The 26,948-nt window shown below is 50.1% G+C and overlaps 1 protein-coding gene across 6 annotated transcripts in view; it reads right to left on the reverse strand.

Moving 5' to 3' along the window:
- Nucleotides 1-26,948, reverse strand: part of HMCN1 (hemicentin 1) — a 183,167-nt gene that overhangs the window by 18,889 nt on the left and 137,330 nt on the right. For all 6 annotated transcript variants that reach the window (XM_032117452.1, XM_032117453.1, XM_032117455.1 and 3 more), the window contains 28 exons: nt 25,824-25,983; nt 25,132-25,256; nt 23,554-23,737; nt 23,283-23,380; nt 21,784-22,062; nt 20,939-21,129; nt 20,202-20,283; nt 19,600-19,736; nt 16,503-16,644; nt 15,339-15,483; nt 14,466-14,593; nt 13,945-14,101; nt 13,647-13,768; nt 13,299-13,463; nt 13,013-13,120; nt 12,735-12,872; nt 12,457-12,591; nt 11,958-12,227; nt 10,616-10,806; nt 10,034-10,247; nt 9,445-9,579; nt 8,779-8,969; nt 8,220-8,301; nt 6,928-7,197; nt 6,257-6,427; nt 5,549-5,719; nt 1,483-1,653; nt 49-219 (listed from right to left, as the gene is read on the reverse strand). In XM_032117452.1, the coding sequence (XP_031973343.1) occupies nt 49-219; nt 1,483-1,653; nt 5,549-5,719; nt 6,257-6,427; nt 6,928-7,197; nt 8,220-8,301; nt 8,779-8,969; nt 9,445-9,579; nt 10,034-10,247; nt 10,616-10,806; nt 11,958-12,227; nt 12,457-12,591; nt 12,735-12,872; nt 13,013-13,120; nt 13,299-13,463; nt 13,647-13,768; nt 13,945-14,101; nt 14,466-14,593; nt 15,339-15,483; nt 16,503-16,644; nt 19,600-19,736; nt 20,202-20,283; nt 20,939-21,129; nt 21,784-22,062; nt 23,283-23,380; nt 23,554-23,737; nt 25,132-25,256; nt 25,824-25,983 (4,533 nt within the window). The remainder of the gene's footprint in view (nt 1-48; nt 220-1,482; nt 1,654-5,548; nt 5,720-6,256; nt 6,428-6,927; nt 7,198-8,219; nt 8,302-8,778; nt 8,970-9,444; nt 9,580-10,033; nt 10,248-10,615; nt 10,807-11,957; nt 12,228-12,456; nt 12,592-12,734; nt 12,873-13,012; nt 13,121-13,298; nt 13,464-13,646; nt 13,769-13,944; nt 14,102-14,465; nt 14,594-15,338; nt 15,484-16,502; nt 16,645-19,599; nt 19,737-20,201; nt 20,284-20,938; nt 21,130-21,783; nt 22,063-23,282; nt 23,381-23,553; nt 23,738-25,131; nt 25,257-25,823; nt 25,984-26,948) is intronic.

Raw genomic sequence — 26,948 nt, forward strand, 5'->3', positions numbered from 1 at the left:
AGAACCAAACCCAGCGAGTAGGCAAAAAGCCCAACCCAAAGCACTTACCTGGGCAAGGATCACTGTTGCAAAAATCCATTTGTATGTCACTTCCCTCACACTTGCGTCCCCCAAACTGCGGGGCTGGGTCGGAGCAGTGGCGCGTCCTCTGCCTGCTGCCTCCCCCACAGGACACGCTGCAGGCGCTCCAGCTGCTCCACGGGGACCACTTCCCATCCACTGCGGAGAGAGGCATGGCAGCTACAGCCTCTGACTCCAGGAGTAACACAGCACAGCAGTGCTGCATCAGGGAAAACTGAACATGGATGTCACTGGCTCTCTACAGCATCTTGGCTACTCAGGGATTTCTCCCCGGGGACCTGGGGCTGCTGATGGGTGAGAGCTGGACCAGCCCTGGCCATGTGAGGTGGGACCAGAACTCCCCATGCCCTGGGCTGATCCCCCAGTGTGGGCAGCAGGGGAGGAGGGATTCTGCCCCTCTGCCCTGCTCAGGTGAGACCCCACCTGCAGAGCTGCCCCAGCCCTGGGGCCCAGCACAGGGAGGACCTGGAGCTGCTGGAGAGAGTCCAGAGAAGGCCCCGGAGCTGCTCCCAAGACTGGAGCCCCTCTGCTCTGGAGACAGGCTGGGAGAGCTGGGGGGGTTCACCTGGACAAGAGAAGGCTCCAGGGATACCTTAGAGCCCCTTCCAGTAACTAAAAGGGCCCCAAGAGAGCTGGAGAGAGACTTGGGACAAGGACCTGGAGGGATAGGACAAGGGAATGGCTTCCCACTGCCAGAGTGCAGGGTTAGATGAGATATTGGGAAGAAATTGTTCCCTGTGAGGGTGGTGAGGTCCTGGCACAGCGTGCCCAGAGAAGCTGTGGCTGCCCCTGCATCCCTGGAAGTGTCCAAGGCCAGGCTGCAAGGGACTTGGAGCACCCCGGGCTAGTGGAAAGTGTCCCTGCCCATGGCAGTGGTGGCACTGGATGGGCTTTGAGGTCCACCATCACAAGGTCATTCTCCCTTCTACCACTTCCTGGTCACGGTAAGGACTCAGTGTAAGATCTGGCAGGATGGAGCATGAAGCCAGAAGGCTCACTCTGACATGTTCCAAATCCATGGAATTTCCCTCCATTATCCCTGCACTCAGCCAAATATAAAAGTCCTATTTCAGGATTGTGATTTTTCCTATCCACTCATTGAAATGTGGAAGAAAAGGATAAATGAATAACAGAACACAGAAAATTTTTAAAACAAGTATCTAGGAAACCTATCATTTAACTGTCAATAATTGAAAACGCAGCTTCTGCAAAGTAAAGCAACAAGGATAGGGAAAGAAATCCCATTTGTAGGGTCTGTAGCAGATGCTAAGTAGTGACAGAGTCAGTGACAATAAAAAGCTTGAAGGGGAGTTTTTTCAGGAATTAGACTTTTAGAACCAGAAAGTGTTAACCACACCCGAAGCAGACGCGGGGATGGGAAGGGAAGAAGTTTGGTCTCACCTGGGCAGCGCCGGCGGTGGCAGAGCTGGAGCTGCGTGTCGGGGCCCCGGCAGGCGGGGCCGCCGTGCGCCGGGGCCGGGCTGGCGCAGAGCCGCAGCCGCGTCTGGGTGCCCTTCCCGCACGTGGCGCTGCACGGCCCCCACGGCGCCCAGGGGCTCCACTCGCCCGGCACTGCAACGGCACCGCAGCTCGGCACGGCCCAGGACACACACCCGGCATATCCCGGATCCCCCACACTGCCCAGGACAGACACACACCCGGCATATCCCGGATCCCCCACACCGCCCAGGACAGACACACACCCGGCATATCCCGGATCCCCCCACACTGCCCCCAGGACAGACACACACCCGGCATATCCCGGATCCCCCACACTGCCCCCAGGACAGACACACACCCGGCATATCCCGGATCCCCCCACACTGCCCCCAGCACAGACACACACCCGGCATATCCCGGATCCCCCCACACTGCCCCCAGGACAGACACACACCCGGCATATCCCGGATCCCCCCACACTGCCCCCAGCACAGACACACACCCGGCATATCCCGGATCCGCCACACTGCCCCCAGCACAGACACACACCCGGCATATCCCGGATCCCCCCACACTGCCCAGGACAGACACACACCCGGCATATCCCGGATCCCCCACACTGCCCAGGACAGACACACACCCGGCATATCCCGGATCCCCCCACACTGCCCCCAGCACAGACACACACCCGGCATATCCCGGATCCCCCCACACTGCCCAGGACAGACACACACCCGGCATATCCCGGATCCCCCCACACTGCCCAGGACAGACACACACCCGGCATATCCCGGATTCCCCACACTGCCCCCAGCACAGACACACACCCGGCATATCCCGGATCCCCCACACTGCCCAGGACAGACACACACCCGGCATATCCCGGATCCCCCCACACTGCCCAGGACAGACACACACCCGGCATATCCCGGATCCCCCCACACTGCCCCCAGGACAGACACACACCCGGCATATCCCGGATCCCCCCACACTGCCCAGGACAGACACACACCCGGCATATCCCGGATCCCCCCACACTGCCCCCAGCACAGACACACACCCCGCATATCCCGGATCCCCCACACTGCCCAGGACAGACACACACCCGGCATATCCCGGATCCCCCCACACTGCCCCCAGCACAGACACACACCCGGCATATCCCGGATCCCCCCACACTGCCAACAGGACAGACACACACCCGGCATATCCCGGATCCCCCACACTGCCCCCAGCACAGACACACACCCGGCATATCCCGGATCCCCCACACTGCCCCCAGCACAGACACACACCCCGCATATCCCGGATCCCCCCACACTGCCCCCAGCACAGACACACACCCGGCATATCCCGGATCCCCCCACACTGCCCCCAGCACAGACACACACCCGGCATATCCCGGATCCCCCACACTGCCCCCAGCACAGACACACACCCCGCATATCCCGGATCCCCCCACACTGCCCCCAGCACAGACACACACCCGGCATATCCCGGATCCCCCCACACTGCCCCCAGCACAGACACACACCCGGCATATCCCGGATCCCCCACACTGCCCCCAGCACAGACACACACCCGGCATATCCCGGATCCCCCACACTGCCCCCAGCACAGACACACACCCGGCATATCCCGGATCCCCCACACTGCCCCCAGCACAGACACACACCCGGCATATCCCGGATCCCCCACACTGCCCCCAGCACAGACACACACCCGGCATATCCCGGATCCCCCACACTGCCCCCAGCACAGACACACACCCGGCATATCCCGGATCCCCCCACACTGCCCCCAGCACAGACACACACCCGGCATATCCCGGATCCCCCACACTGCCCCCAGCACAGACACACACCCGGCATATCCCGGATCCCCCACACTGCCCCCAGCACAGACACACACCCGGCATATCCCGGATCCCCCACACTGCCCCCAGCACAGACACACACCCGGCATATCCCGGATTCCCCACACTGCCCCCAGCACAGACACACACCCGGCATATCCCGGATCCCCCACACTGCCCCCAGCACAGACACACACCCGGCATATCCCGGATCCCCCACACTGCCCCCAGCACAGACACACATCCGGCATATCCCGGATCCCCCCACACTGCCCCCAGCACAGACACACACCCGGCATATCCCGGATCCCCCACACTGCCCCCAGCACAGACACACACCCGGCATATCCCGGATCCCCCACACTGCCCCCAGCACAGACACACACCCGGCATATCCCGGATCCCCCACACTGCCCCCAGCACAGACACACACCCGGCATATCCCGGATCCCCCACACTGCCCCCAGGACAGACACACATCCGGCATATCCCGGATCCCCCCACACTGCCCAGGACAGACACACACCCGGCATATCCCGGATCCCCCACACTGCCCAGGACAGACACACACCCGGCATATCCCGGATCCCCCACACTGCCCAGCACAGACACACACCCGGCATATCCCGGATCCCCCACACTGCCCCCAGCACAGACACACACCCGGCATATCCCGGATCCCCCCACACTGCCCCCAGCACAGACACACATCCGGCATATCCCGGATCCCCCCACACTGCCCCCAGCACAGACACACACCCGGCATATCCCGGATCCCCCACACTGCCCCCAGCACAGACACACACCCGGCATATCCCGGATCCCCCACACTGCCCAGGACAGACACACACCCGGCATATCCCGGATCCCCCACACTGCCCCCAGCACAGACACACACCCGGCATATCCCGGATCCCCCCACACTGCCCCCAGGACAGACACACACCCGGCATATCCCGGATCCCCCCACACTGCCCCCAGCACAGACACACACCCCGCATATCCCGGATCCCCCCACACTGCCCCCAGCACAGACACACACCCGGCATATCCCGGATCCCCCCACACTGCCCCCAGGACAGACACACACCCCGCATATCCCGGATCCCCCCACACTGCCCCCAGCACAGACACACACCCCGCATATCCCGGATCCCCCCACACTGCTCCCAAGGACACACACCCGGCATATCCCGGATCCCCCCACACTGCCCCCAGGACAGACACACACCCCGCATATCCCGGATCCCCCCACACTGCCCAGGACAGACACACACCCGGCATATCCCGGATCCCCCATGAAATGCCGTGAGCAGTGGCCCAAACAATCAGCACTTTGCCAAGCAGAGATTGACTCTTTCCTTTCTGTTTTCTGACTACATCACCTCACCACCATCATGGAACATCAGAACTGAACGCTTTATCAAATCTGCATTTTCCCAATCCCCTGGGTAGGATGGGGGCCTCAGCGGGGCTGAGGCAGCCTGGCTAAAAGCTGCCAAAGAACAGCAACAAGAGCTGATTTTCCTGCCAAAACCTAGAGAAGTGAGTCTCAGGCCCATGGATGAGCATTTTGCGTCACGGTGGGAGCAGAACCAGGGAAAAATGGAAAAAATCAAACATTGCAATTGTACAGAAGGGAACACGTCAGTGGTGAAGGCTCTGAATAAACAACAACCTGTCAAATGTGGGAAAGACTCATGTGACAGGAAGGAAACCTGAACATTCAGGTAGTTGGGAGCAAAATGTGGCTAAAAATTGTAACAACAGAGGAAAACATACAGATAAAGTCTTAAATTATTAACAATCACTTTAACATAGCTTTTAAATAATTGGTGGTTTGGGTTTGGTTCTTTACTTATTTTAACTGGCTTTGCAGGACAGGTTTAGAGTAGAGAGAATTTACACTGTGAGGATGTGGGTAACAAGTACTGGAAAATATTAAAATACAAAATTAATATTTTTACTGGTGCAAAAAAAGAAAAAAAAAGAAATTGTTGAGATTTCTTACACTTACATTTGTGATTCCTGTTTCTAAGAACTAGAGCCATTCAATTAGAAAAAAAGTAATGAACAACTAAAAATAAGCTCAGATAATTTGGGTTTGGAGAAACAAAGAGACCAGTATGTGAAACCCCTCATGCAAATAAGGTTAAATTACTCTTCTCTTACCTGGGCAAGGCCTGAGATTGCACATGACTGACTCCAGAGCACTGCCCTCACAGGGCTTCCCTCCGTGCTGAGCCAGGGGGTTACTGCAGGTCCTGCTCCTTGTCCTGTTCCCTTGGCCACAGCTCCTTGAACACTCTTCCCACAGCCCCCACTCCGACCAGCTCCCATCCACTAAGGACCAGAAAAGCCCAGTTTTCATTCAACAGTATTTCTGCAGTATTTACTGAAATGTCCTCTTTCCACAAAATCCAAAATTAATTACAACTACTTTGAAAAATTAATCTGCCATGAAGATCCATAGTGATAAAAGTTCATTGTTTGGGCACTTAATACAAGGCACATTAAAAGCATTGGTTCATTGTGGCTTTTCAGTACTTAAAACAGGGTTTACAAAATAGAGGGAGAAAGACTTAGGTGGGCAGACAGTGATAGGACACGGGGAAAAGTTTTAAACTAAAAGATGAGAGATTTCGATCAGGTATTTGGAAGGAATTGTTCCCTGTGAGGGTGGTGAGGCCCTGGCACAGGGTGCCCAGAGAAGCTGTGGCTGCCCCTGGATCCCTGGAAGTGTCCAAGACCAGGCTGGACAGGGCTTGGAGCACCCTGGGCTAGGGGAAGGTGTCCCTGCCCATGGCAGGGGATGGCACTGGATGAGCTTTGAGGTCCCTCCCACCCAGACCCGTGTGGGATTGTGCGATGCAGCGGTACCTGGGCAGGGCTGGCGCTGGCAGCTGCGCAGGTCGGTGTGGGGCCCCTGGCAGCCGCGGCCCCCGTTGGCTGGCACGGGGCTGTCGCACTGCCGGACGCGCTCCTGCACACCCTGGCCACAGGTGACGCTGCACGCCCGCCATTCCAGCCAGCTGGAGAACCCGCCGTGCACTGCAAGGGGAGCAGGGATGCTGCTGGCACTGCTGGTGCCTACAGCTCTCTTAGGCTGACAGAGACAAGTGAAAACTGAACTTCCTGACCCTTGGAAATCCAACTCACTTCATGTCATTTCTGTGCAAAAATCTCTTACCGTACTTCAAAGACAATTACTGCGTATGCTCCTAAGTGCTTTTCTTTAGAGGCACAGTTCAGTTATGACGTGTTCTGAGGATGGGATCTTGTTCAAAACCCTTTCATTATTATTTTTGTCTCTTACCCTTCACAGCCTCTGTCTCTCCCAGCTGAATGAGCATAATGGAATAAAATTTAATGAAAGAGATCCCACTGACACTTCACACTAGGCTTACCTTAGCTTATAATGCTTATAAAGAAGGTAAGATCAAACATCTCAACTGTAAATGTGGGCGAGATGTACCTTGACCACATTTGATCCAGATTAATGCTGTCATCTACCAGCTTCAAAGTCACTCTTTGATGTTTTGTGCACCTACCCTGCACGGTCAGGGGGGCTGTGACGAGGACAGATCCCAGGAGATTCCTGGCTACACACTCGTACTCCGAGGTGTCCTCCCTCTGCAGCGCGGCGATGCGCAGGGAGCCGTTGGGCAGCAGGGTCACTCTGTCATCACCCAGCACAGGCTGTCCCTGGCGGGACCAGCTGATGGTGGGAGGGGGCTCTCCTCTGGCCTGGCAGTCCAGCAGTGCCGTGGCACCGGCTTCCAGCACGGTCCCCACCGGTTCAACAGTGATCACTGGGGGGCCTGGAAGATAAAGGGTTCTTTGGGCAACAGCACATGGGCACAGGTTTGATTGATTTAGTATTAAAGCGAGCGCAGAGAAATCCTAAATCGGTTTACTTTGACTAAAATTATTATTGCTGACCCCCCACTGGCAAAACAGAAACACAGAATCCTTAAGGATAGAAAAGACCTTTCAGATCACCAAGTCCAACCATCAACCCAGCACCACCATTGATGTTCACCACGAAACCACATTCCCAAGTGCCGCCAAACAGACACACGTTACAACACCAGCAATAGGCTGGTTTGAATATGCAGCAATCTGAGCACTGAAGTGGAGATTAAGGCCCAGCTACATGAGCACATGCTCTTCTTTATTGCCAAAATGGGTTGTTTTTCATAAAACCCACAGGAAAATGTTATTAATCATGTCAAGAGACAACAGAGGGGTAAAGGACAGACCCACACTGCTTGAGGCTATAGTAGGAAGGGCATGTTTAGAAATTCTCCTACTAGCAAAGAAAAATTCTAACATTATTTTTGCGAAAAATAAAATATTGTCAGTGAGAATTAGGATTCACCTCATATAACCTGCTTAATTGATAGGTTGGGAGTCTAGTTTATTCCAGCTGTATTGAGTGAACTAAGAGAAACAGGCCCTTTCAGAGAGTGATTCAGCCCATTCCACACTGGTTTCTAAGGCTCAACCGCCCTTTACATTCCTCTCTTCTTTGACCTCAATTACAGCTTAGACCAGACTCTCAAATATTCATGATGAAAGATGCCCAGAGAAGCTCTGGCTGCCCCAGCCCTGGAAGTGTTCAAGGAGCAACCAGCTCTAGTGCAGGGTGTCCCTGCCCACAGCAGGTGATCTTTAAGGGCCCTTCCAACCCAAGCTGTTCTACGATCCCATGGAAGAGGAGATGAGTCCAAACCTCCAGGGCAGTGCCCAACCTGCAACACTCTCCCAGGAGCTGCCTGCACCTCCCCACAGGCAGGTTTTCACTCCCATAAGGGGCATTAAGTCTCCCTTTGAGCCTTACTCTGTAGGGTCAGTGTCAGGCTGCGCTCCACCACGCCCGCCTCGTTGGTTGCCACACACTTGTAGTCACCAGCATCTTCATTCTGAGGAACAAAACAGGGGCTCAGTTCACAGGACCCCACCTGGCAGGGAATCTTAACCCCAATTCGAAATGCAGACACGAGTTCATGGGGAAAAACAGGGATCTTGTTGTTCAGATTAGGAAACTAGATTTGGAATAAGAGATTTGCACGTGGAGAATGCAACTGCTTTTCAGCTGACCCGTAGAACACAGCTCTCTTAAGGTCAAGAGCAAAGGTCCCATTTAAATGGTCATGACCAGGATCTCACACACCAACAATTAGTATGTAAATTCAGTCCTTCTGACAAGCAGGGAGAACTCTGACCCCCTGGGGGTTTTTGCCTCAATAATTTGAATCTAATTCTAGTCTGAATGAAAACATTTGTTAAAGGTAAAAGCAAAAAAGGATAAATGGCTAGCCTGACTCTTTCAAACCAACGTGATCAGCAATATCAGTATCAAGTTCAAGGCAGACACTCAGTATCAGGGCAGGACTCACCACGGTGCCGTAGATAGCGAGGGAACCATTCACAAGCTGTCGGATTCTGTTGCTAATCTGAACTCCCACTCCTTTTTTGCTCCACTGGATGGTTGGAGGGGGATCTCCCCTGACTTCACAATTCAACATGGCATTGCCACCCAAGGGCTCGATTCGGCTGGAGTGGTAATCCCCTTTGAAGACTGGAGGCTCTGAAAAAACAAGGGATGGCAGAGAAATAGTAGAGCCAAAATAAAATGTCCTTAATGATAACCGCTGGCAGGGATCACTCACCTCTGACTTTCTGAAGGGGGAATTTCAACCTGTTTGGATTTTTCCCATTTAGCCATCAGCAAGGTATTAAATACTAGGGGGGATGGCTTTAAACTGACAGCAGGAAGGTTCAAATTGGATATTAGGGAGAAATTGTTCCCAGGGAGGGTGGGGAGGCCCTGGCACAGGTTGCCCAGAGAAGCTGTGGCTGCCCCTGGATCCCTGGAAGTGTCCAAGCTCAGGTTGGGTGGGGCTTGGAGCAGCCTGGGCTAGTGGAAGGTGTCCCTGCCCATGGCAGGAGGTGGCACTGGATGAGTTTTAAGGTCCCTTCCCACTCATCCCATTCTGACTCCACCATCCAAACCCAATGGTTACATTGCCCAGCAATGACCACAGCTGCTGAATTTCACCTACCTTTGACGTACACGAAGCCAATGGCCTTGATGGAGCCCACTGTGTTCTCTGCAGAGCACACGTAGGTCCCGGAGTCCTCCTTGGACACCCTCTCGATGAGCAGCTCACTGTGCCCATTGACATCGTCGTACTGCGCTGCAGGCAGAGCAGGGAAAGGGTCATTCCAGGGATTGAAACAGACACAGCTCACAGGAGCATTTGAATCTGTGCACTGCTCAGCAGCACAGCTCAGAGGCCCTCCAGGAATGCACAGAAAGCCCCTGCAGTGACACGTGCCCACAAGCACCCATTCACTTCAGCTGCCCCTTAATTTTGAGCATTAGTGGCTGGATGCTGAGTAAATACCATCAGATATGAATGTTTTTAATGTGTTCCATTACTGGCAACAGAAGAGGGATGATTTCTTAATTACCTTCCTTATAGCTTTGTCTCAGAGGCAGTTTAAGTACATGATTGCATAACACTAAAGATACTCCTCACACAATCACTAACAGTTTATTCCAGCTAGAGTTTTCTTATTCCCTGCCCTAAGCTGCAATGCTGCACAGGGGAAAACAACTCTGCAGCCAAATGACCATCAGGGACCCACCTGGAATGATGTTATTGTTAAAGGTCCACGTTATTCTGGGGACAGGTATCCCAGTTGCTTTGCAGGTTAACCTGAGCTGTTCTCCTTTGGTCAAGGCTACATCTCCAGGCAGTTCAGTGAAAGCTGGGAGCACGTGGACTGTCAGGGTGACCGTGTGCGTGTCCTCCCCAGCAGTGTTGGTGGCAATGCAGGTGTAACTGCCAGAGTCTTCAGGCTGGAAGGAAACATGATGGGGAAATTTCAGCTGGGATATATCCTACAGCTCGGATATATCCTTCAGCACACACCACTTGTATCAGTAAGAGAATCCTGAAAGGTTTGGAACAAGCATTCAGCAGAAATGCTCAGCTGAGCTCTTCCACTTCCCTAAATTTGAAGGATGACCAACACTTCTTTTTACCCTTTCTGGGGATTTACCGCTACAAATTCTTCATAGAGTTTACTCCCCAGTGGAAAATGAAACTTTTAAAATTATTTTGGAACACTAAGAACAAGAAATCAAAATAAAACAATGACTAACCCAGAAGCGGATCTTATCACTGCCAAATGTGTCCAGTAATAGCTTAGCTTTAGGGAACTTACAACAACGTTGTCCAAAATGAGGTCTCCACCAGGCACAGTCTGGTATTTTCCCACTGTCTCTCTTAACAGCATGTTGTCCTTCCTCCAGTTAATTGTTGGTGTTGGGATCCCCTCAGCCACACAGGACAGAACAGCCTGGGAGCTCTCCGTGACCGTGTACTGTGTATCCGTGCTGTGGATCCTGGGTGGAACTGTGGGGAGGACATTAGAAACATTTTTTCTGGGTATTATCCAAGCACAACACTGGACTGAAAAAACCCCTGTCTGGACCTTCTGGATTGTCCATGTCCATCAGTGACCATGTGCTGAAATTCAAGCAACTGGCCAATATTACAACTCAGTAACATTCCCCTATATTAAGTAGCACAGTTTTTTCTGAACTCCTCCCTGGACATCCCTAGCTCCGTACTCTCTGTGGGGTCACGCTGATACACATTGTTTCCCTACAGTCCCACTTATCACAGAATAACAGGATGGTTTGGGCTGTGTAAGAGACGGTCCGAAGATCCCTCATCTGCCTCACGATCATCGCCAAGGATAGAGACTGAACACAGGAGTCCTGGCCTGGCTGAGGTGGGATTGTCTGCCAAGTGTGGCCTACGGGTGTGCCCACTGGGAACTGGTACACATTCCTGAGGAAAATTAGTGCAGGTCACAATGGACTGTACCGTTCTTGCTGCCCAGGCGGGAAGGACTGCGCCAAAGTGGAAAGGAATGACCTGTCCTGTACACCTCTCCGGTACACCTGTCTTGTACGTCTGTCTTGTACCTGCTTCCCAAAGCAACGGACCCCATAACAATGGCTGTAGATTTCCCAACCTCTTGGCCAGTTGCCCCTCGCTTCTGAAAAGGACTATAAAGGGACCTTCTGAAATAACCAAGTCGGAGATCTCCCCACGGAAAGAAGACGAATCTATTGGCGGAAGACCACGAGGACTTCGTCTCATCCGTTGGTAGCTATTGCCTCTCTTTTTCCCCCTCTCTACTTTGTTTCTCTCTCTCTCTCTCTCTTACTCTCTTCTATTGCATTACTGTGTTGTGGGCACTTAATAAAGGTGCACTGTTTTGATTAAAACTGAAATCTCTTGTGTCCTTTTACACTCTGAGATCGATAAACGAACCATCACGACCCCCGCTTGCATTAGCGGATCGTGACAGGCTGGAAGGGACCTTAGAGCCCATCTCATTCCAACCTCCTGCCATGCACAGAGACACCTTCCACTAGCCAGGTTGCTCCAAGCCCCGTCCAACCTGGCCTTGGACACTTCCAGGGGTGGGGAGTCCTCAGCCTGTCTGGACCAGCCGTTGCAGTGCCCCCCACCCTCCCAGAAGAGTTCCTCACTGTGCACGGTGAGCTCCGTGCTGGAGGTGCTGGATCCCGCGGGATTTGCCGCTGTGCAGGTGTAGCGGCCGCCGTCCCCGGGCTGCACAAACAGGATCTGCAGAGCTCCTGTGCTCAGGATCCTCCTTCGCATGGACTCTGTTATCTGCTGCCCATCCTTATGCCAGCTGATCTCTGGCCCAGGGTAGCCTTCAGCCTCACACTGCAGAGTGACAGACTGATCAACAGCAATGACGTATTCCTTCACGTGGGACTTGATAACCGGAGGAACTGGAAGGAACAAAGACAATTATTAAAAGAAGTAGATGCTGTAAGAAGCATGGAACACTTTATATCTTAGTGAAAATAATTCTAAAAGCATATCCTAAAGCAGACATCAAACTAAAATAAACCTGCTGGGCTCTGTTCAGCATCACATCAAACAGGAAAGCACTTAGGTCCCTTTCTATTGCTCAGAATTGTGTTTGGACCAAGAGAAGGCATTGAAAAGGTGATTTACCTTGAACTTTCAGCTTGATCTTCCCCAGAGCAGTGCCAGCTGGATTCTGAGCAACACACATGTATGTGCCACCATCTTCCACAGCTGCTCTGGCAATCTGCAAACTGCCACTTGGCTGGATGATGTAACTGTTCCCTAAAGCAAATATAATTGAAGTATGCCACTTCTGGTTTGATGTTTGGTTTTAAATGAACGGAGAGGAGGAACCCAAGTTTCAGAAAAGAAAATGGGTGTCTGTGTCATGGGAGCAGGCGGGGTCCCAGGCTTTGGGAGGATACCTGTGGTGATGATGTTGATGCCCTCCTTCTGCCATGTGATCACAGGCTGAGGAGTGCCTGTGGCCTCACAGGGCAGCACAATGGGATTGTTCACAATGACATCCAACGCCCCCGGCTGGGCCTGTATAACGGGCGCCTCTGTGGAATGAAAGAAAAAGGAAAAGCAGAACATTCAAGGCTAGGAAAATACAGAAGAGCACTAAAATTGCACAACCTGAGCAGGCTGAAGTAGCAATGCTGGCTGCCAGAACAGCCTTGCTCTTCAGCCTCCATCTTACCATGCACATGCAGAGTGACATGCCTGTGGGCAGAGCCCGCGGCGTTCCGGGCCACGCAGGTGTACCTGCCCCCGTGGGCCAGCTGGGCAGAGGGGATCTCCACAGCTCCTGGGGCAGAGAGAGCACCACAACATGCAGAGTATCCTCGAGACACAGGTGCTCCCTTGCAGCATCCCTCATTTCATTCCAAGCCATTGGAGAGGGGATCTTTGGGGGATTGTTTGCATTTCTGTAATTCATTACTTACAGATGTGCCTGACTGCACTGATTTCCTGCAGCACATTACCTGAAGAGAGAATTCTGTAGCCATCTCCTCTAGGAAGCAACTTGATGCCATTTTTGGTCCAATGAACTGAGGGGATGGGAACTCCAGAGGCGGTGCAGGAAACCACAACTGGAGACAGCTTTGTTACCAGGAGCTCTGTGGCTTCATCTGCTATGGATGGGGGCACTGAAAATGAAGAGCAGGGCAAAGGTTATTTGCCCATGTTCACTTGTTACAAATCCTTGGAAACACCAGAGACTTATGGATATCAGTATCAAAGAGGAATGAAATAAAAATCTCATCTCAACATTGGAACACCTCAAGGAAGTTCTGGGTGCCACACACATGTAATAGCAATATCCCCTGTACCTTGAACAGTGAGCTCAACTGCTCTTTGATCTTCTCCTGCATCATTTGACACAGAGCACTCATAGACAGCAGTGTCATCCACAGTGGGAGAAATGATTACTAAGGAACCTGAAGACAGAAGTCTGAACAAAGGAAAAAGAAAGTAAAAGCCATTAAAATACTTCTTTCCTTCTCAGGTAATCAGCCCACTGAATTTGCTGGCTAGACAAGGTAGTGTTTAAGCACAGCTAGATTTTTCAAGTGCCAAAATCATCCCTGAAAACTTAAAACCCAGAGTGAAACAGAAAACACCTCTCACCTGTATGTATTCTGGTTCTGGTCAACACTAAGCAGATGCCCATTCTTTTTCCAGCTAATTACTGGTCTGGGAATTCCAGTGGCTTCACAAGGCAAAGTGGTTTGCACATTTACAGTAACTGTGATATTCGTCTGCCCAGGAGCAATAGCTGGAGGAACTAAGGACAAACAAAGCCTAATTATTTAGAACAATTACACACACACACACACATATATATATGCACACCCACACATTTCTCTCACACCTAAATATGTTGAGCTGAACTGTCTGAACACATTGACTTAATTTTTATAAAGACTGATTTGACAGCAGTAAACCGATTAACACAGAGCACGGGGTGCGTCAAGTCTTCCTAGTTCAGGATAAGGAATAAATAGTTCATTCTCAGGAATACTTGGGATGTATTCCTAAGACTGTACATTTCTCCCTTTTTTTTTACCAGAGCAGCTAAGAAGGGGCTAAACTGAAACTGCCTCTGGCAGAAGAAACCTGCTGTCAGCGGCTTTAGCCCCAAGCTTTACCAAGGACGTGCAGGTCGACGCGCCGGCGCTCGCTGCCCACGGCGTTGGTGGCCATGCACACGTATCTGCCCGAGTCAGCCACCTGTGCCCAGGGGATGTGCAGGGACCCATCCTCCAACACGGAATACCTGCAACAGAGCAAATGGTGCTGCCCACCATCCATCCACAGGGCCACGGGCTGCCCTGGCAGCGCAGAGCAAGAGATGACTCAGGAGACACAACCAACGGCCTAAATGTGCCATGCGTTCATCGGGGCGCAGAGTTTTCTCACATATTTTACTCTTTCCCAGCACATCCATTTCCCAAAGAAATGATGAAATCTGGCTGACATGGTGATTTCACATAAATTATACTGGATTTACAGAAAACAGCCAACCTTCTTTTTTATGGTTTCTCATTTAACCTTAAAAACCCTAATTAATGCCTGTACTTTTTCTTTGCAATATAACAGAATTCCTTAGCATTTGCTCAGTTCTAGAAAATACCAAACTACTTCCCTATAAAACAGTCAGAAGACAGAAACCATTCACTATAATAAAAGTTGGTACTAGAACATGTATAAAAAGTTTCATGTATTAGAAAGTACAGAATAGCTTTTGGTCTGCGTGAATTGCTTGGCTTCATCCTAAAAGTCTGTGTATATATAAAAATCTAAAGATCTTTCACATTTACTGCTCAAAATCTCTAATGTCAGAATAATTATTATTATATTTGGTTGCCAAAGGAGTTTTTTTATCCTTCTTAACAGCAAAAGGGTGAAACCTTTGGTGCTGCTACTTTTCTGTAGAACAATTTCATGTCTAATTAAGTTTCTGTAATAAATATGTTCTTAAATAGCAATGAAGAATATTTATGCTGACTTCTGGACAATACCTGGAACTGTTTCCAGTAAAAACAGCCCCATCCTTCCTCCAGGTGATCCTGGGGGCTGGGACTCCTTCTGCAGCACACTCCAGCAGGGCAGAGGCATTGATGTGCACCACAGCAGTCTGGGGGCTGCTCCAGATCGTGGGAGCCACTGCAAGGGAGAATTGCTGATAATACAAAGGAAGTAATTCTACATTGCCATGATTGAAACTGAACACATGAAAAGAGGTGCAGCAGCAGGTTTGGGGTCACTGGAAAGACAGGAACAAATTTCTTACCATTCTGGGCGATGGTAATTGCCAAGGTGCAGCAGGGAAGGAGAAGAAAGTTTGGCTGAAGTGCACTGCAAAGGTCAGCTCTGCAAGTTAGTGCAAAGGGCATCACTGAGCTAAAACAGTGGGAGTTCAGCACATGGAATTCAGCAAGCTAAGTTAGTGGGGATACCCTTGCTTCCTGATTACTCTCTGACAAAAAAGGACTTCAGCTGGACCAGGTAAGGCAAATCATTGGGAGCACAGTGTAAGGCAGGGCCCACGTGACTGGGCTGGGAACAGAACAGAAAAAGGGAAAAAGTTCCCTCCAGTCACCTGACTGTGAGAGTAGAACAGCTTCTCATCAGACTAGAGGTGAGAAAATAAAAAGGTTTAAAATGGAGCTCAGGGCTATGGTAGCACAAGACAAGTATCGAGCATAAGGCCTCTCAAGCCCTGTCCTCTCCAGGTGCAGAGAAGCTGCCACAGCTCTCAAGTAACCTGCCAAAGTGGTGGCCAAGCCAGCTGTGAAACCTTGTTCCCAAGGTGCCAGTCAAATGCTTCTAACAATTGCTCTGGGTTTGTCCAAGAGTGTTTGTCAGTCCTGGACATGGGTGTTCGCTCTGGATGTATCCTGACTCCATGTCAGATGATGGCTGGATGCAGCCCCTGCTCACAGAAGCACAGATGGATGGAGAGTGAGCCATGGGGAGTGCCCAGCAGGTCCCTTAGTCTGGGGGCCAGCTGTGGACTTGGCAGTGGGACACGAGGCCGTGCACATGGCCCCACAGTTTGGGCATGGCCTGAGTGGCCAACACGTGCCTGGAAAGCAACCAGAAATGCTCAGTCCCTGCTGCCTGAGCTCCTGCAGAAACGCCATGCAAAGCCCAAGCTGCCTGAGGCTGCTCCATGACGTTACCGTGCACTGCCAGCAGGAACTCCCTGGTGGTTTCCCCTGCCACGTTCCTGGCCACACAGGTGTATCTGGCACTGTCACCCAGCTCGGCGTTGTTGATCTGCAGGTACCTCCCGCTGGACAGGATCCGCAGCCGGGGGCCTCCCTGTGGGCACACAGACACAGGCAGGGGTTTAGAGCTTCACTGCTGGCCTCTCGTGAGCACTGAACATCCTTCCGCTGCACAGCAATAAAAGCCAGGAGAGAAGGGCACCGATAAACCAGGGACCAAACTCATTGCTGCCTTTACATCCCTGAAGAGAAGAGGGTAGTTTTCAAAACTTATCACTGCTTACTGGCTCTCCATTGAAACCCCTGCTGGGGCTTGTGCCTGAAGGAGGCAGCTGTTACAGAGCCAAAGGGCTCTGGAGTTTTAATGGAAGGGGAAGCTAATAGCACATGATTAATTTAATATCTTTATGATCTATGCACTCCACAGGCAGAAGGAATAGAAGTTTCTCTACACTGTTCTTCCAGCATCACAGACTGGCTCAGGTGGGAGGCAGCACAGGCTTAGCCAGCTCAGTTTACCAGCCGGGAGTTCACCAGCCAGCAGTTCTGGGCACAGGCTGCCCCTCTTCCCAGCGCTACAGTGACTCCACCGCCCCTGCCAGGAGCCAGTTCAGTGAGAGCACTGTTACCATACCCAGCCTGGGTCGTGCCTGCATCAATCACTGACAGCAACATCAGCTACGAGTGCTCAGAGACCTGACTGGATAAAAACCAGCAGGAAAAAGAGCACAAACTCAGCTTTTCCAGTATGTGCCACCCTCTGGATGGAATTGAAAGCTGACATTCCCATCTACTCTTCTGGTTAGAGGGTCTGAGAAGGGCATCCCAGAGAAGTGAAACTCCTCTGGTTCTGCAGTAGCACGCTGGTAGCCTGCTTCACACCAGGCACCAGCTCCAAGGCTGCAGTGCAGGGCTGGAGCTCTCAGGTGACCCAATTCACTAGCAGGGTGGGTTATTGACAGATTTTGGGCAATCACTGGCCTTTCCTGTTGAGAACACAACCTGTGTGATGGTTTCTAAATACAGAAACCTAGAGATGACATAAGACAGGGGATGAAGCTGTAACTTAATCCTTAGGCTCTACTCAAAGTAATCCAGAAAACCGACTTCGGAAAAAAAATACAAATTCAGCAAGTCTTGAAGTGTTTGAAAAAAGACAGGTTAGGCCAGGAGGCTCCTATCTACTTCTTTTCTTAACCCTCAAAGTGCATTTCCAAAATCCCTGAAGAGTGCCAGAACTCCAAAGCTGCTGGAGGCCAGATCTTTCCATAGTTCTGCTGCCAGAGAAGGTGGTGCTGCACAATTCCATCACTCAGGATACAGAGATGGACTAGGGCAGGCCTGACACCTCAAAATCTGCTCACTGGAAGACAACAAAAGCAGGAGGAATGACACCCCTCACAACAAGGCTGCTTCACAAAACCAGTGATACTTAAATTGAAATAACACTGCAGGCCAAGAACCTGCCTTTCTCCAGCCCTCTCGTCACTGTGACGCCTTCACTTTTCCAGGCAAGGGGGATGATTTGCCAAGGAGCTCCTCACCTCTCTTCCCACACCCAAGGACACCCATTTCCAGATGCTCAGGATTAGTCAGCTGTTACATTTCTTTGGGGTTGAGAAAGCAACCAGGCATTGGGGAGGACACTGATTTCTCCTGATGTCTAGAATATCAGCTCATGGGTGGGGAGGCCCTGGCACAGGGTGCTCAGAGAAGCTGTGGCTGCCCCTGGATCCCTGGAAAGTTGGACGGGGCTTGGAGCATCCTGGGCTAGTGGAAGGTGTCCCTGCCCATGGCAGGGGGTGGAACTGGATGGGCTTTAAGGTCCCAAGAAGCCTCAGTCCTCACATTCTGACAAGAATTCACAAGGCAGGAGGAGAACCAGCAGTGCAAAGATAATTTCCAGGTTACTGGCTGAGCACCTCAGTATTTCCTCTACTTTCGTTTCCTGGTGAATGTTTTTAACAGCAGCTGCTTTTCATGGTTTATGTTCACTAAGCATTGCTTTTAAAACACAAGCTCTCCAATGAAGGCTAAGGCAAAAAGCATTCATATACTTTATTTCCATGCCTTGTTCATCCTTGTTTTCATTAAAAAACCCCACTACCCAATTAAAGAATTAACTGTCCAGGAGTAGAATGTTCCTGTTAAATTTGTTTCCAGCTGGTTCCTGGGCTACATTAAGATCATGGTCCCTAGCAGCACTTTGTAAGACATGTTCACCCACCACATCCTTCTTCCAGTAATATTTAATTCTTCTAAATCTACCACAGAGAAAGAGCCTGAGGAATGGCATGTCAGAGGAAAGGAAACAAGCGGAAACTTGGGTGAAGGTTTAGTGATGAATCACAGTTAAGGGAGACGATTCATAATCTGTATTTGTTTCCTCTTTATTAATGAATAAAGGTTGAGAGAAAATTTTAATGAAGTTCAATTAATAACTGAACTTCAATATTTAGTTGAAAAGCACCTGTGAGTGATCCCAAGGATGGGAAGGAAAAAAATTCTTTCTGTATAAACCATCCTCATCTTGCTAATTGTCTCTCAACCAGCAAAGACTCTCTGCCTTGCCAGCGTCTTGGCACTATGGAATTCTGAGTGGGAAGAATGCACTTGGTACAAAATCTGGTGATTAGCAACCCATTTTCTTTTAAAGAATTTCAATTCCTTTCTAAATGCTACTAGAGTAGGAGGATGCATAATATAGCCAAAGGAAACACAGAGTGCAGTCTTGTCTCAGCTACCTTTCCTGGGAAGCCATTCAGGAGTTTACCGAAGGCTTCTAGCATTGCTCAGAGGATCCAGGAGGAGCAAGGGATCCCCCTAAAGGAAAAAAGAACAGGTAACAGCGGGATGGCCACTTCACATGCCTGCTGGCTCTGGGGGCTCAGTTGGGGCTGACTGCAGTGGCACTGGGGCTACCCAGCTGCTGTGAGTTCCAGGCACGTAACTCGGGCTGAGGGGAGAGTGAGCGGAGCAAGAGACCTCGAGCACTGCTGTGACAAGTGCAGGGAGCAAAAGGCCAGCACGAAGGCTGGAGCCTCGGTACCTCCAGCAGCTCTCCGTCCTTCAGCCAGGAGATGGTGGGAGGAGGCACAGCGTCCGACCTGCACTCCAGAATGACCTGGCTGTTCTGCAGCACTGCCACCTCCTGGGGCCCTCCGGCACCAGCGATGTTGGGGGGGACTGGCACAAAGACAGAGAACAAAATCAACACCACACATATGAACCATCAGGAGGACTACTTATTGAAAACTTCCAATTTATCTCAAGTTTAAAATATATGCAAAGCTGTGGTATCATTAATTAGTTCTTCCTCTCAATACCTGTGTTAAATACATCAGTATATTTCACATCTCTATAGAGTGAGCACAAGAAACTTGATCCAGCCAAATACTGACATCTGTGAGCTTCCTGGATATTCAAAATAAGACTTGGAATTGTAACAGAAATCAGGTGGAACTTCCCTGCTAATTGTATATCACATTCAGAATAACCATCCTTAACCAGAAACATTAATTATGACCATATGGTATAATATCACAGAGTATTTCATCTTTAGGAATATGTGTTTGTTAAATGAGATGCTGACATGTACCTTAGCAGTTTACACTTTGAAGAATTTTTTTTTTTCCCCCAAGTTAAACTTACCATGCACTCGTACCAAATATTCCTTATCATCATCCCCTGCCAGGCTAGATGCCAAACACATGTATCTTCCTGTGTCCTCCACCTGGAAACACAGGGACAACTTCAGCAGAAACCTCAGATTATGGGAAAAATTCAGCAAAACCAAGAAATACAAACACAGTAACAACATACAACAGGCAGCACCTGAACACAAGCACAGGCGATACAGAATTCCTGGAAAGAAAGTGATGAAGTTCTTGAATACTTCTTTATTTTACTGTGATGGGGTTACTCAGAGATGGCTCAGGAGCTGCAGGACTCCATAAGATCTCTCTGGATAATGTGTCTCCAGCACTAAAGATGGAACTGGCTGTAGCGATCCATCTAAGGAAGGCTCAGGTTTGGGCACTGGGGAAATCCTTTTGTGCACAGTGTCATTAACATCTTGATGGTTTCTCCTTCCTATAAACTCCTCGTTCTACAGCCCAGAAGTGTTGGTCTTACAAACAAAACAAGCAGCAATCAATCCCAAGCCCTATCCCACTTCTGTCTGGGGAACTTCACCTGGGCATCCACAGCTGGATCCAACCTTAGTTTATTGATTCAGGTTTTCAAAGCTTGTTTGCCCTGGACCCTTCTCTAACCACCAATGCAGGTGGGTGAATTTTAGGGGTTTTTAGGACACCTCTGAGGATGGTCCTAAGGCAGGAACCATTTTAGAGATTGCAGAACTGAGCCTGTTTTGAAACAAACACTACCTGAGCATTGGTTATTCGGAGGGCTTCTCCTAGCACGTGAATATTGTCAGTCTGCAGCAGTGGGCGCCCATCCTTCATCCATGAGATTTTGGGCACTGGGATGCCAGAGGAGATGCAGAGAAGCTCAAGTGCGTTGTTAACAATGACAGAGAGCTCTTCTGGTTCATCTGAACCATTAATACGAGGCGGCTCTGTGGAAGGAAAAACATTCTAGTTCTTTATGGACTCAAAACACCTGTAAAAACCAACTGAAAACATGATCTTGTGGGTAGAGTCTGTAGAATTAGTCTACATTAAATTATTTCTGTGTATCATGAACTCACTGAGGAAGTCAGGTAATTTCTATCTGAATCTGCCTATTAATTTTATGATTTAGTACTACTAGTTGGAAAATGTTTTCAAAAACACAGGTAAAACATATATAATTTCAGCAAATATATTTATCAGCCTTTTAACTGTTGTGCTTTCAGCTGCGCATCTTCCTGTCAAACTGAATTTCTGCTAAGCAAAGATACTAATTTATAGCATATGGTTATATTAATTATAGCACATTTCAGTACTTGGGAAATACATACTGCATTGCACATTCACACATCTTTAGGTATCTTTCATTTCCTTATTTCTCTCATTTATCATTTATTGAAACGACCAGGCTGGACAGGGCTTGGAGCAACCTGGGATAGTGGAAAGTGTCCCTGCCCATGGCAGGGGGTGAAACTGGATAGGCTTTAAGGTGCCTCCCAACCCAAATCATGCTGGGATACTGTGAGCCTATGAAATACTCCTTATCCCTGAAGCTGTTTTAAGTGTCATGTCACTGCTCACGCTGTGAGGTGACCACTCACCCAGCACCTTCAGGACGAAGTGCTTGCTGCTCTGTCCGGCAGCGTTGGAGGCCACGCAGGTGTATCCGCCCGTGTCCGCAGGCTCCGCCCTCAGCACCTGCAGCACCATCCCGTGCCTGCTGGAGCTCAGGCGAGCCCCGAGGCGCAGGGCCAGCCCGTCCTTGAGCCACGACACGCTGGGGACAGGGGAGCCATCGCTCACACAGCCCAGGGTGGCCACGCCGCCCCGCAGCACCAACACCTCCTCCGTGCCCTCCGCGTTGTCCAGGCTGGGCGGCACTGCGGGGACAGAGCTCTGTCACACACAGCTCAGGGACATGGGGACAGAGCTCTGTCACACACAGCACAGGGACACAGGGACAGAGCTCTGTCACACACAGCTCAGGGACAGGGGGACAGAGCTCTGTCACACACAGCTCAGGGACAGGGGGACAGAGCTCTGTCACACACAGCACAGGGACACAGGGACAGAGCTCTGTCACACACAGCACAGGGACATGGGGACAGAGCTCTGTCACACACAGCACAGGGACACAGGGACAGAGCTCTGTCACACACAGCTCAGGGACAGGGGGACAGAGCTGTCACAGCTCAGGGACACAGGGACAGAGCTCTGTCACACACAGCTCAGGGACAGGGGGACAGAGCTCTGTCACACACAGCTCAGGGACACAGGGACAGAGCTCTGTCACACACAGCTCAGGGACAGGGGGACAGAGCTCTGTCACACACAGCTCAGGGACACGGGGACAGAGCTGTCACAGCTCAGGGACAGGGGGACAGAGCTCTGTCACACACAGCACAGGGACACAGGGACAGAGCTCTGTCACACACAGCTCAGGGACACAGGGACAGAGCTCTGTCACACACAGCTCAGGGACAGGGGGACAGAGCTCTGTCACACACAGCTCAGGGACAGGGGGACAGAGCTCTGTCACACACAGCACAGGGACACAGGGACAGAGCTCTGTCACACACAGCTCAGGGACACAGGGACAGAGCTCTGTCACACACAGCACAGGGACAGGGGGACAGAGCTCTGTCACACACAGCTCAGGGACACAGGGACAGAGTTCTGTCACACACAGCTCAGGGGTATTCTGGGCACAGAACAGCAGGAACAGGTGCCCTTCCACACTTCCCCACTTAAATTCCTGTGCTAAACTTCACTTAGAAATTAAATATTATTCTTTCTAAAAAACCTGTGACACATTATGGGAGTTGTAACTAGATGAGCTTTAAGGTTCCATCCAGCCCAAACCACTCCATGATTTTATGATTATGGGTGGTAATTCTGGTAAGGACTTTCTAGGGTTAAAATACTTTCCACTTTAAAAAAATCCCCAACACTTAAAAAGGTTAGTATTTCCCCAGTGATTACCTCCAAGATATACTTGTGGGTGGCTGTGACAAGGTGTTGGTGAGAAAGAAAGCTGAAGAGCAGGCTTAAGAAATTAAGAACTAAGACTATTTACATAAGGCATTTCAGAGACACTCACCCAAAACTCTCAGGTTGTAGTGTTTGTTGTGCACTCCAGCCCTGTTAGATGCTACACAAGTGTACACTCCAGTATCAGATATCTGCACTCGGGCAAGCCTAAGGAAAAAAGCAATTTAAACAAGCTGTAAATGGAATACATGGAACACGTTACCTTTATTATGGCATGGTTTGGATCAAATTTTACTCTTGCTTCCAAAAATAGAGCAGAATTATGCTGATACCGCAAAAGAGAACAGAAAGTGAGCTAGTTAAAAGAAATGAGAACCAACCTGAGGATCTGCCCAGCTGAGAGCAGCCTTATCTGGGAGGAGACAGACAGAGGGAGGCCGTTCTTCAGCCAGTGGAGCTGTGGTGGGGGGGTCCCAGCAGCAGCACATTCAATATTTAGGGAGGTGTCCAAAAGGGCAGTGAGCTCCTCTGCTTCGTCTTTACTATTGGCTATCGTTGGAGGAACTGCATTTTGTAAATGACGGAAAGGAATGTATTAAAACAGGCTCTTGAAACCATTCCACCTTGCAGGAAATCCTGCCCCTAATGCCCCACTGGTAATTCAATGAGAAGATCCCATTTTTTGTACAGTAAATCCTCAGACAATAACATTGAGCACTAAAAGCCATCCATTTACGTATTTCAAATCAGAGGCACTATACAATGACAGTAGAATGATCTTTGATTTGCCAGCCTGTGGCAAAAAAGGCAGAGCTCAGGGCCTGAAGCTCCTGGGGAGAGGACAGTGCAGGAAGGGATGGGCTGAACCCAGAGCCAGACGGGACCACTCAAACTCACATCCTTAAATAAATCTTAAATACAGAGTAATCACAGAGGAGGAAAGTTAGTTTATTGATGTCTGGATGCATCTTCTGACTTCATTCTTAAACAGAGGAAGTTCAAAATGCCTAGGTAAGTATTCTGGCTGATTACACTCACTGCTGCCTTGGGGCTCCTTGGGGTCACAGGTTAGTTTGAAAGCCATGCCCTTGGGGGCTCACTACACAAAGAAGCCCAGCCAGGTGCAGCTCCGGGCTCTGGCTCAGTTAGGATCCCATCACTCACTGTCACAGTGACACCAACAAGATCTTTAAGTTGGTTATTGCTTGAACTTCAACCATTACAAACTGAGCACAAACTCCCTGTTGTTGTGCAGAGCCATTCTGTCCCTAAAAGATGTGCTGTGGTCATTCAGGCTTGTTATTTATGATACCAAAGGTCATCCCTTGTTGCTCTACTCATGCCTGTGTTCCCACTGACTCTGAGTCTGTGTAAGTGGGACAGACAGCCACCCTGCTGTGAGATCCTGCCTGGGCAGAACTCTCCCCTCTCCCCTCCACTGTACTTAATGAGCACATTTTTCACATAAAATACCCACTCTCTGTGCTGCTAAAGGGTTACACTCACTATCTGCTGGGTGTCAAACTGTGCAATTTCCTCCAACACTCCCTCATTTTTAAACCCTCGGGACCTTTAACTATCAGTTCTCTGCTCTGAGCTGATGTGCTTTGATTGGAATTAGGGAAGACAATACAACAAAACAGCAGTGTCATAGGAAATCAGCCCCAATATATTTTTTTCCCACAAGAAATAAAAATTCACTACAAGCAGAATCCCTCTATTATGAAATCCACCAAAGGAATTAATTCCTGTTTATCCCAAAACACATTTACTAGCAATTTCAACCCTTTTGTCATTGACAGAGCATCCTGTGTAATATCTGCAGCACAGGCAATTGGAAACACGTGCATGCAGGATTCCACTGCAGACAGGCACTCCTCTTTGGGCTCTCCCTTGGGAATGCTCCCAAGGATGGGATTATGGAGCAGATCTTGGGTTTCACATCTGGCAGAACTCACCATATACATTCAGGTTGAAAATCCTGTCCTCCTCTCCTGCAGGATTAGTAGCCACACAAGTGTATTTCCCTGTGTCTGAGGTGAGAGCTCTGGAGATGTTTAATGTGCTGCCATCTGGACTCACTCTACGAGGAGCATCACAAAGCACAGGGAGTTTGTTTAGTGTTCCTCTGACCTGGCAAATCAACAGTCTGGTCTGGACATTTCAGTAACTGCCTCTATGCTCCTGGGAGCTTGGTGAGAGAACCATTGTGTTTTGCAAAATGTTATTGTTAGAGATAGGCTAGGAAGTTTTTCCTAGAGATGTCCTGTTTAACTTTGTTTTAAAATTCAACTCCAGCCAGGCTTTTGAAGGGCCCATAATGAAAAGCATCAAGTAAAATGTTTCCATGGCTCAGATCTTTCCCCTCCAAAGGAACTTAATGACCTTAACAAACTTTGATGAAGCTGATGAACTTTTATGGAATTTATTAACTGAGAAAGATATCAATATCATATACTTATCTCTGTTAAGAAAACAAAATTTTAAAAAATTGAAGTACTAACAAATTATACCTGATTTATAGAAGCTAAGGAGGGAGATGTTCTTAACCTGGCTAAGCTCCAGTTCAACTCTCCTCACACTCCCTCCTTAGGGCCCTCTGAGCTTTAAAATTATAAAAGAGAATGCAGTGTCTGCTTATTTTTCTTGCCTTATTCTTTGCAAATCATCGCTGGCAATTGTTTTTCCATCCTTCAGCCACTGCACGTCTGGGGTGGGCGCTCCACTGGCACTGCAGAGCAGCTGGACACTCTGTCCCAGGAGGACACTGACCTCACTCGGCATCTCAGAGCCAGCAATGCTGGGAGGAACTGGAAATGCACCATGGAGGGAAGAGATTCAGCAGCAAGAAACGTAACCTGAACTAGAAACAGCCACACTGCAGTAGCTTGTGAGCACCAGCATTAGTGCAGCACCTGGGGCAGGTTCTCAGCAGCTGTGGCTGCCCCTGGATCCCTGGAAGTATCCAAAGCCACGTTGGATGGGGCTTGGAGCACCCTGGCCTAGTGGAAGGTGTCCCTGCCCATGGGAAGGGGTGGCACTGGATGGGCTTTAAGGTCCCTTCCAGCCCAAACCAGTCTGCGATTCTGTGACCAACATCATCATAGCCCTGTGAATGGCCACACTAATTACATCCTAATCAAAGTCATTTCCAGCCTGTATTCCCAAGGAACAAGGCTGACAGTCCTGATATCCATGAAGTCAAGACTGTCAGTCCCACTAAGAAGTTTTGAGCATTTCAAGCAATTTCAGACACATTTGATCAAACAACCACCTTGACATTCCATTCCCAGACTCCGGGAAAAACTGGCAGGCAGGGGTACACCAGTGCAATTAGTGGGGATGGGTCATTAGGAACAGAGGAAAACACAACAGTTGCAGACCAAGGGTGATGCACAGCAAGGCAGGAGACAATTCCATAACAAATAAGGATTTGTCATTTGAGGTGCAGTGTTCCTAAGGAAATTCTGGCAGTAGGTCTTTGCTAACTCCTCCCGTGGCACAACAGGTACCACTGCTCCCAAATCCATCTCTGTGTGCTGCTCCACAGCCAACCAAGGCAGCTCCAGTGCTCAGCAGGAGAAAGGATGTGACCAGCAACAGACACACACAACTTGCACAACTCTGTTCAAGCTCCACAGTCCGGGCTTAAGGATATTCTTTTCCATGCAAATTTTGGACCAGAAGTACTGAATTCTCCAACCACTCTCACCTCTGGTTACAAAAACAACAGTCCAAATTCTCCACTTTTCTACGTGGTTATGTGATCTCAGTG

Source organism: Corvus moneduloides, chromosome 9, assembly GCF_009650955.1.
Source record: "Corvus moneduloides isolate bCorMon1 chromosome 9, bCorMon1.pri, whole genome shotgun sequence".
In the NCBI taxonomy this organism is placed as follows: Eukaryota; Metazoa; Chordata; class Aves; order Passeriformes; family Corvidae; genus Corvus; species Corvus moneduloides.